Raw genomic sequence first — 11,050 nt, forward strand, 5'->3', positions numbered from 1 at the left:
ACCCCCATTTCATAATTTGTTAGTAATGGTTAATCACTGGAAAATGAAACTGATCATAGTATAATGGAGGGTTTTGTTCACTGACGTCAGTGGTCATTCAGATAGTCTTAGCAATTCTTTAATTTCTCATTCTCTGCCTTTCAGCAGTCCAGCGTATCAGAGTATCCTCCGCCTGATGGGTATGCATTCAATAACATGTACACAAGAGGACTCCATGTGGACCAAGGGGAAGCCGCTGTGGCTTTTAAGCCAACTCCTAGTCGCCATGCAGATAGGTAAGATTTCGTGGACGCCATTTGGAGAGCTGAGGATAACCGTCTCTGATTTAGTGCAAGTAGAGGTCCCGGTGTCTGCTTTGTTCACTACTTTTTTAAACTTTCCATCTGTTAATTGTTTGATAAAGTTTCAGTCATTCCTTTTTAGAGTTGGCTTTGATAAAGAAAGCCTCTGTTCCATAATTCTAACTGGAAAACCTCCAGCCTATAACTCTAATTTAGAGCAAATGCCTTTGGATGACTTTCCGTTTTTAAAAAGGTGCTCTGACAAAATCTGTGAATTAAGAAGAAAGAAGAATTGTTTTTGAAACTCTCCCCTAGTTTATACCAGATGGTCTCTAAGGATCTTTCTTTTAAAGGAAACCATTTCCATCTTTCCTCCCAACAAAAACAAAACTGCCTTTAGATAGAACTATTTCTAAATATAAACTAAATACTTAGAAGAAGGAGTCAGTGCCTTATTTGCCATTCTTACCATTTCATCTTACTGTATTTTATTTTCACTTTTCAGTTTTAGATTTATTTCCCCTTAGTTTTGCTCTTGAAAAACAATTCAGCGTGGGCAGAGGTGGAGACTTGAGATCGGGGAGAAGTAATGGCACTGGAGAAGCTTCCCTTCTTCAGTCTTGTTTTCTAGCGTCTGCAAAGGAGGGTTGTGGCCAACCCGTGTGCAAAACAGAAGGAAGAGGGTGAAAAAGGGTATGGAAGGGTGCTCGTTCAGATGAAGTGGGGCTGAAAGTTTGCCCTGGTACCTTCCTACCACAGCGCCTCTCTTACCACAGGGTGGCATTCCCTTTACTTCTTTTCAATATACTCTTTTCTTTGAAAAATGTTTTTAATGTTCATTTTATTTATTTTGAGAGGGAGATAGAGCACGAGCAGAGATGGAGAGAGAGAGAGAATCGCAAGCAGGCTCTGCGCCGTCAGCTTAGAGCCCAAGGCAGGGATCAGACACACAAGCCAAGAGATCATGACCTAGGCCAAAGCCAGGAGTCAGACGCCTAACCGACTGAGCCACGCAGGCACCCCGTGGTATACTCTTTTCTTAATAGACTCTAAAAAAGGTAGAATTTAAAATTTTTTATTTTTGTTAGGAATGATAATAGAGGTAATATGTAAGTAACTGGTGTGGAAATTTTACAGGTATTACTCAAAGGACACCAGTAACATATTATATGGAATATAAAATCGGCAGTGAATAATACATTTTGAAAATGCCAACATATGAAATAAGTTTTTTTTTAATTTTTTGATGTTTGTTTTATTTTTGAGAAAGAATTCATAGATTTGTAGTCTATATTTGGCTTAATATCCACTAACCTTATGATTCTGCGTTATTTATTTTTGCTGTAGTCATAGTTTGCTCATATTAATAGTATTAACTCCAACATTTTGTTCAGTTCTCATATTCTGTGAAATATAGTAAACTAAACTACTATTGAAATAATTTGTCAGAATGTTTCCTGGTAGGAACTGGCATTGACTTTCTTTAATGTCTTACTTCTGTTTTCAACCTTTAGGAAGAGCTCACTAAATGATAATTTCTCTTTCTTTTTATAGAAATTATGATCCACTGAAAGCACAACCCAAGAAATATGCCAAATCCAAGTATGACTTCATGGCAAGGAACAACAGTGAGCTCTCAGTTCTAAAAGATGATATTTTAGAGGTAATAGAATTTTGTATATGCTTCATAAAGTGGATTTATCTTGTATAATGTATACAGCGTATTTCATATTGTATTTTGGTATATATCTAAGCCTTCCTTAAAGAAATGCAAAGGTCAGTGTTGTTTTATTTTATCCAGGATAAAAGCATGTTGTAGATGCCTATGTCTATAGGAGAGGGAGCTGCTTTATCTTATATTTTGTTTGCTGGGTTTTGTCTGGGGGAGAGGGTGAGAAACGGATGTGGGGGAGGACAGAGGTTGGATTTCTTGGCTTACTTTGTCCTCTTTTCTTCTTCTGGGCTTTATCCATTTTGGAATCAAGGCTGGTTATGTAGATACATCATAGTATTTTAAAAAGAGAGAACATGTCCTTCTTCCTGTCCTACTCCCCTTGCAAAAATCTGTTCATCAGTGGGTAAGCTTTTCATCCTGGGAATCCTCTACCATGACTGCCAAATCCATTTCTTAGATCATAACTGAGAGTTCCTCTTCTTTAATATATAATGTGCAGTAGTCACAGTAGTTTTTATAATAAAGAATGGTTTCATACTTTTCCTTCCTGTTTGAAGGATGGATGTAGAAAAAAGACCTTTCCAAGCAAGTCGTCTTAGTCATCTTTAAGTATTTCAGACAATGCAAATAGTCAAGCATTTTTAGCAGGTAATAAGGACCTCAAGTATGTTCGCAATAGTGGTTCCATACCTGTTTGTTCTATACTGGTAATTATAATTATTTTAACTCCTAAGAATCATTCAGTGCACAATTCAGCTTATTAGAAGTGAAAAGAGTTTCTTGGTCTAAAGAATAAAAATTGAACTTCTTTCATAGATTGGTTTTGGTATGGAATGATGCCTTTATTTTTTTGCATGATGACAGATCCTCGATGATAGAAAACAATGGTGGAAAGTTCGAAATGCAAGTGGAGACTCTGGATTTGTGCCAAATAACATTTTGGATATTGTGAGACCTCCAGAATCCGGATTAGGGCGTGCTGATCCACCATACACACATACCATACAGGTATTTATTGCGATTTTTTAGCAAAATTTAACTTTTTATAAACTTTCAAATTCATCACTCTAAACTGGGATTTAATACTTTTTGTGTATTCATTGTTTTGAGACTTAATTTGTTGTACAATTTGTATAGTTTTTCCCCCCTAGGGTAATTGGGGAGCAATGGTGAAAGATATAGGGAACAATTACATATACACATTTTTTTCTGATTTATTACTTTAGGAAAGTGCCTAAAATGTTTACCAGTAAGTGCCTGTTTCTCTTTTTTCCCGTCCTATAGCGCTTCTGACCTTTGGAGAAGCAGTATTTCTGCCACTTCGCTCTTGCTCATAGCCTTCCTATCCAGTGGCTTCTTTTTCATAGAGGAAGGCACCGTGACAGTTGGAAGGTGGCTCATCTTCACCATCTTTTGCCCTCATTCTCTTAAATGTTCTGCCCCTGACCTTGAACTTGCACTCTTCCCCTCCACCCCCTTACACCAACACATGAATATTCAGTTGGACTATAATGTTCCTTTCTTGATTTTAAGATTAAAATACACTTATGACATAGGATGGATAGATCAGGCCCTCTCTTCTTGATCATTAAATAATTTTTGAGTCACATGCTACATTTTCAGGATTTCATTAACTCTGGTATCTCATTCACCCTAACATCTGAATCCACTTACTATTTAACTGTTGGGATTTTTGACCTGTGACAGAATCTCTAGAGTCCGGTCTACCAGCAGAGGCGGAATGGATGGACCACCCCATGTGTAGCCTGTGGACCTGTGGTGGTTTCTGTATCATGCCCCCAAGAAGAATTATTTTAGTTTTCAGAGTTTTCGGCAAAAAGTCACACCTGACCCCACAGTAATGTCATAAATTTGAGTAGAAGCTACACACACTATCCAGTGACATAGTTGATGTTCCTGCCAGGCCCAGGCTTGTAAGGTACAGATTGTCCACGTGTAGGATTGCGATCATACCCCTGCTGCAGGACCATTCATTTCATTACTCATGGCCCCTCATACCGTTCACACTGAGTACAGGGCCTGTACTCATCCAGAGTGGCTTTTGGCCTTATTAGAATCCAGGAGTCAAGCAAACTTTTTTCTTTTTTTTTTTTTTTTTTTTTTTTTTAANAGGGCTTTTTTTTTTTTTTTTTTTGATTTTAGAGAGGAGAGAGGGCAGAGGGGGAGAAAGAGACTCTTAAGCAGGCTCCACGCTCAAGTGTGGAGACTGATAGGGGGCTCAGTCCCACAACCCTGGGACCATGACCCCGAGCTGAAATCAGGACTTGGACACTCAACTGACTGAGCTACCCAGGCACCCCAGGCAAACTTTTAAAGTAAAGAATTAGTGTACAATGTATGTATCTTGATAACTTAAGGTGAGGGCGGTGGAAATTCTGTTTGCTGTGCTTGTTTCGGCTAGCCTGATGTGCATACATACTGTGTACTTAATTTATGTTCATCATTTGTCATTAGCTGTTGATGCCAAAGAAGGAGTTTGAGTTATTCAAGGTATGATCTACGACTCCATTTCCTGTGGATTTTTGAAGTGAATTTTCTGACTTAGTTTGAATACCTTTTTCTCTCCTAAGTGCCTTTCTGACACTGAGATGTGGTTACCTGACATAACAGAGGCTTCCACCTGGTGTATAAGTGCCCGTGCCTGACCTTCTTTCCTGTAGAGATTTGGACCAAATGCCTTAAACAGTGCTAAAGAGTGTATACTTGAAATATATGCCTAAAACCGTGATGGAGTGTATACCCTCGGAGCTTATGCAGTGTCTTTAACAGTTAACTTGTAATAAGCTGTAAGAAACACTGTTCACAGAGACCATCTCTAGATGCTGCCTGTGAGCGGGAGCCAAGAGTTAAAAAAAATTAGCCAAGTTTTGTGTGTGTTTGTGCGCCTCCTTACTAGGGATGAGCAGACTCCAATAAAACCCCAAACTTGTGAATCACATCAATTCTGAGTATTTTCCCCCACCAGAGATTTCCTAAGGAATTTGTCCTCTTTTACCTTTGTCTGTTTACTGCTCAGTCTTGTCTTTTCCTTGATTCTTGGCTTGGGCCATAAGTTGACTTCTCTGTGTAAAGGTTGCTGCTGTTTAAAACCAGAGCTAAACTGCTGATACGTATCGCAGGTAGGGAAGAGTACTTTTTGAGGACATAAATGTTATTCCTCCTTTCTTGAACAGAGCCTCATCTTATATTTTTGGCAACTTTGGCACAACCAAGAAATTTTTTAAGTGCTCACAAGTTTCAGGAGTTTGTTTTGCTACTTTATGTAAATAGAAATGTGTGGGAATTGCCTGTTTGGGCTGGTTCCTTTTAAACTTTTCAACACTCTCTGACTGTCTTCTAAAAATTTCTGGATGCAGCTCTGGATACAGTGATATATGTGGAAACGCTAGAGAAGCTGTGTGTGTGTGTGTGTGTGTGTGTGTGTGTGTGTGTGTGTGTGTAGGTTAAAAGCCCTGCTTTTAAAAGATAGTAAAAAGAGTTTATTTTTTAACAGCTCCTAAAAACTTTGGGCTTAGCCCAACAAAACCACCAAAATCTTGTAAAATTTTAATAAGCTGGTTTGACAGTCTGCTATCTAGCATAAATCCTACTCTAAAAGAATTCCTTTTCTCAAAGCATTTGTAACACACACATACACACACAATGACTAGGTAGAATAAGATGGAAAAGACAAAAGCATCCTTGGAAATATATGCCAATCATTTTATGTCTGTACAACAGGGTTACCAGTTACCTTTATGTAATATAGCTAAGGAAAAACTCTGTGGCTTGTTTTGAAACAGCAATAAAGATACCACATATTTATAATTCCAGTGATCCCAGCCCTCTAGCCTAAGAGATCTCCACCAATTACAAACAGATCACAAGCAGCTCTGTGTCTTATTCATCTCCTTATTCACCTCCCAAATATTTGTTGAGTGCCAGGATCTTGCATTTGATGGAAAGGAAGAGAGAAAGCCTAGCACTGAGCAAGGGCCTCCATAAAAGCCTGCTCTCTGGAATTGGAATCACCAAGCCATCTGCCATGGCTTTGCTCCTTGGTGCTTGAAGGGTTACCAGTGGCCTCTCTCTCCTCAGAAATGGATGACAGGGGCTCCCGGGTGGCTCAGTAAGTTAAGTGTCTAACTTCTACTCAGGTCATGATCTCACAGTTCATGAGTTCGAGCTCCACCCCCCCAACCCCCCACTCTGTCTCTCTCTCTCAAAAATGAATAAACATTTAAAAAAAAGAAAAAGAAAGAAATGGATGACATACTTTTCCCCTGGTATCTTCCATCTATTGAGATCAAAATTTTGAAGGAATTTAAAGAAACAACTTCGTGTTTTTTTTTTTAAATGTTTATTTATTTTTGAGAGAGAGACAGAGCACAAGCAGGAGAGAGGCAGAGAGAGAAGGAGACACAGAATCTGAAGCAGCCTCCAGGCTCTGAGCTGTCAGCACAGAGCCCAATGCGGGGCCCGAACCCAAGAACTGTAAGATCATGACCTGAACCGAAGCCAGATGCTCAATTGACTGAGCTAGCCAAGAAACTTCTTACAAAAACATTTTAGATCCCTGTACTGTAGCGCTGAATGATACCTAATGATTAATTGTTTAAGCTTCCTTCATAGGCACAGACAGCAATGGTATTACCCTCCATTATCCAGTAGATAATGGCCAGTGGTCAGTGTTCATGCGGAGTGCACACATTGTTTAAGGACATCACAAATACTGATTCATTTAATTCCCACAACCTTATGAAGTAGGCACATTTCATATATGAGGAAACTAAGGTACGGAAAAGTAAGTTACCCACAGTTAACAGCTGCATGAAGCTGGGATTGGGACCCAAGACTCTGGATTCGGAGCCCATGGTCTGACGCAGTCAGTCAATAATGAGAATCATGCTTAGAAAAGATTGTTTTCTCACACATATGGTTTCCACTCTATGAAGGCTTGAGAGACATTTCCTGAGAATAGCTTTACCATGCATGGCATTGCGCTAAAAGTTAATCGGATAGTCACCATCCTCAGAATGGAACTTTTACCTTATCTATCAGTTCCTTAGATTTCATCAGTTCTTCCATTTTTTTACATCCTTCTGAGGAAAGTAATCCAAATTACATAATTTACTTAGAAAGTAGACATTGTGTGAATGGTGGGACTAAGGGAGTTAGACATAAACTGTTCTATGTGGCATCTACAAGTCACCAAATGTTTTAAAACTGCACAGTTGTGACTCTTACTGTTTCATACCCTGTGTTCCTTGTCAAGAATAATGGCGGTCCCCGGGTGAAGGGCACAAGAGCAATACTTGCTGTTGTTCACACACTTTCAGTTGGAGATTCTCTTCTGATAGCAGGGATGCTGGTACCTGGCAACAGAAGTAAATAGGTGTTGAATTGCCACCCGATGTCCCTGAGAATCTAGGTTATTTAATATCCTCACATTTGGAGTGATTTTTAACAGCTCTGTAAAGACAAGCCATTCCCACCTATCGTCTTTCCCCCATGGGTTCCACAGAATTTTAACAATAAAAGGGAGTGAGGTAATGCAGAATTTATAAAAGATCTGGAACAGCGAAAAAAGGTTGATGGAAAACACAGGGAAAAGGAAGTAGATGCTTATGAGAGATTATGAAGAAATGAAGATAAATGATACACCTTTTGATAAAAATTTTGCTGTAGAGCCTTCCAGTACTTTGTTGTTTTTTAGCTGAGCGACAAAAGATCAACAGCCAGGGTGATTTCTCCCCATGTGGCACCTACTTGCCACATAAAGTTTCGTGATATATCTTTTGATTTGATTCCCAGACCTCTGGCACTAGGACTGTTCATCTACTAGAATTATCTTTTTGCCCCATAGATCCTCATGGTGTACGAGAGCAGAAACTAACCCCACCCTCCTGTTATTTCCGGTGTACTCAAGGCTTCTCTAAAGAGGTCTTTCACTTAGTATTAAATCTACGTACTTATTATTATCATAGATATTCTTACCAGACCAAGGTGCAGATAATTATGAATATCTGGTGATTACAGTTCTGTGAATTAAACAGAAAATTTCCTGTCTTCTCTGTTTCCTAGCAAGAGATATGGTGATGGTTTAGAAAAAGCCCCAATCTGTTACTAACTAGCTGTGTGACCTTAAAGAAAGCATTTTATTTTTCTGTGCCCCAGTTTGCTCAGCTGTGAAATGGAAGGGGTCAGTAACCTTCATGATCTCCACAATCCAGTCTAGATACAAACTTGTGGTCTTTTTCTCTATGCACATTTAAATAGCCCTAAAATAGGAAAGGAAATATTTCCTGTGACTTTTAAACCACTAGCACCACTAATTTCACCCCATGTTATGAATGCTCTGTTTTTCAAGTTCAGATACTGCTGGACAGACAGTGACCATTTCACTAAAGATGTTTTCATATTCATTCCAGTAGGCCAACTTCCTGATAATATTCAGTTCTTTAAAATGCGTTTCTTAAAAGTAATCTCAGAACATTCTGTTTATCTATTAGAGGCATGGTTTTGAGAAAAGGATGTTAACTTTTTATTCTGCCTTATGTGTTGACATTTTCCCAAATATGTCTTGGAATAATTTGAATAGTCATCTCCCTTTCTCTGTCTCTCTCCGTCTCTCTCTCCATATATATCTATATATTGGAATAATTTGAATAGTCATCTCCCTTTCTCTGTCTCTCTCCGTCTCTCTCTCCATATATATCTATATATCTTATAGATATAGGTGATTATATATGGTTACTATTTATATATAGTAATGATAACTCAACATGCATGTGCAGAAAAACAAAATTTTGTTTAGACTGCTTACAAGTTTAAACCTAAAGCTCACTAAAACACACCATGATACATATTCCCTTTTGTAAAGTCAGCTTTTAAAGAGAGATTACCTTATGTTTAGTGTACTAATTGTATTCTTTATAAGCTGTAAGAATAAGATGAACCTAAAATATTTTAAAAACACAATACTATACAAATAGTTACTGAAATACTCTATAGTGTTTATACTGTTGCATGATTCTATATAGTTTTCCTTTGTTAGATAAGAATGATGGAAATTAATTAGATATTTACAAGCACCTTCACTAGTTGATTTGTAGGCAGGTAATTTTACTGTCAAAAACTAATTTGCTCACGTGTTCTGATATTTGATGTGAATTGCAAGTGATATTATTTTAGTTCCATCTCCTGTGTTAATTTTCTCATTTGATGTGATTTGCTCCATTTTCCTAATAGCAATTACTTGGCGAGCTATCAGAGGTAACCCACATTTGATCCCTCATGGCACTTCTTTCTAATAGCATTTTTGGATTCAATTTCTGGACTTAACACCCTCCAAATGTTCCAGCTGTGCCTTTTTTTTTCACTGCACAGTTCCAAAGAGACCAAGTTTAGAGGAAAAATGTGTAGGTTAAATTTTTAAGAACAGTTCAATTTCAATGGCTTGGTTGGGCTTGCTTGCATAACTTCCCCCCTGAAGCCATCTCTTACATGAATTAGGAGCTTATCTCTAAATAACTGTCTTTACTCCTGGAGAATTTCAGCTTTAGTGAAAAGTGACTCATTCTGACTTAATTATCAATAAGAAAATAAATTTGCCATGGGGTCTAGTCATTCTGACTCCTTTCAGAGAAAGAGAAGACAGAGAGAGAGAGAGATTTTGATTTAAACAGAGCTTTAAATATATTTGTGGGAGATAAAAGGCAAGAGTTAGGATGGTGACAGTCACTATAGAGAGGTTGGTCTACCTCAAGGTGACCAGTCATGCCGGTTTGCTCACAAGTGAGGAGTTTTAGGGACGTGGGACTTCCAGTGCTCATACTGGAAGAGTCTGGTCAAGAGTTGTCAGAGTCAGGATTTATTTAGAGCTTCAGTGCTTGGTTCAGGAGAAGGAGGTGCAGGGTACGGTCCTGCTCTCCAAGACTTCCTGGAAGTTGAGGAGCCATCAATTTGGATCTTCCTCCAACCGAAAATAACCAAGAGACAGAAGTAACGAAGGAAAGGGCAGTAACTGGGTGGTGGGTAAAGGAGATTGGGAGGGACCCAGAGAAGTGATTTCAAGAGGCCGTACTGATGCTCAGTTTCCTCCGCACCAAGAGTGAGGAGTTGGCTTCCACAGAAACACTGCCCTGGTTGCTGTTTCAGAGCAGGTTCTGGTGGTTTGAGGAAACACTTCTGCCCCTCTTCATGCCATAGGCTGGAGACAGGAGGCAGGAAGAAAGGATCAAGAAAAGGGGAAAATATGCAAAGAAATTCATGACAAGTCTTCATACGGTTTCTCTTTAATCAACCACATGTATTTTAAGCCTATTATTCTGTTAGCTGGGACTGATAAGGTTGCGTTATGCGGCAGGGACAGGTGAATGAGGTGAGGCAGGAGCTTTGGCCAGCCTGTCTCCAGACTCGACTCTGCCGGTAACGTGCAGCACATCCCATTTCACAGTATTATTCGGCGGATTGCAGAACACTAGCTGCTCTTGTTTCTATGAAAGCAGAAAATAGGAATCACATCCTGGAGTGCAGGGCTGTAGCATTTTTGTTTGTTTGTTGAGTCTTTAAAAACAATAATTTAAACTGACACTTTTGAGACCCTAACGTGAGAATTCACTGACCCTTTATGAAATGATATGCAGAGGATATTCTTGTCAAGGGAACATTACTTATACATTTATCAGAGGACTTTGGTGTGTGCTAAGTATAACATTTTGGTGATATTTGCTGTATTTTGGTTGCTTTTAAGTATCTTATTGGCCCAAATATAGAGAATATTTTTTATGGGGAATAATAATAATAAAGTAAACTCTGTTGTTGAATGTATCAGGAATGTTTTTAAGCCTCCAATGCCGAAGGGGTCAGCAGGCTCTCTCTTTCTAATCTAACTTCCTGTCCCATCTGACTCCCTGTCCCATCTAACTTCATGGCACGCTCTTTGGATCTTGCCCTCTCTTCCTTCCCTCCTTCTTCCCTTCTTCCTTCCCCTTCTCTGTATATCCCAATAGCTGGCAGCATTGCAACCTTTCTTTCGGTTCTGCTTTCATTTCTGCCTAATACCCTTCCCACCTTCTTCACCCCACTGGCT

General features: G+C 39.0%; 1 protein-coding gene and 1 long non-coding RNA gene across 3 annotated transcripts in view; one reads left to right on the forward strand and one right to left on the reverse strand.

Annotated features, from left to right (window-relative positions):
* EPS8 (EGFR pathway substrate 8, signaling adaptor) overlaps positions 1–11,050 on the forward strand; it is a 125,073-nt gene that overhangs the window by 101,444 nt on the left and 12,579 nt on the right. The window contains exons 15-17 of one of the 2 annotated variants that reach the window (XM_077756424.1): positions 145–275; positions 1,836–1,944; positions 2,821–2,964. In XM_077756424.1, the coding sequence (XP_077612550.1) occupies positions 145–275; positions 1,836–1,944; positions 2,821–2,964 (384 nt within the window). The remainder of the gene's footprint in view (positions 1–144; positions 276–1,835; positions 1,945–2,820; positions 2,965–11,050) is intronic. The other variant, XM_077756425.1, reaches the window with a different exon arrangement.
* Positions 1–11,050, reverse strand: part of LOC144225259 (uncharacterized) — a 43,364-nt gene that overhangs the window by 21,408 nt on the left and 10,906 nt on the right. Inside the window, exon 3 of the long non-coding RNA XR_013333256.1 lies at positions 7,214–7,331. This is a non-coding gene — a long non-coding RNA (uncharacterized LOC144225259). The remainder of the gene's footprint in view (positions 1–7,213; positions 7,332–11,050) is intronic.

The sequence above is a fragment of the Crocuta crocuta genome, unplaced genomic scaffold (assembly GCF_008692635.1).
Source record: "Crocuta crocuta isolate KB4526 unplaced genomic scaffold, BGI_CrCroc_1.0 scaffold262, whole genome shotgun sequence".
Classification (NCBI taxonomy): Eukaryota; Metazoa; Chordata; class Mammalia; order Carnivora; family Hyaenidae; genus Crocuta; species Crocuta crocuta.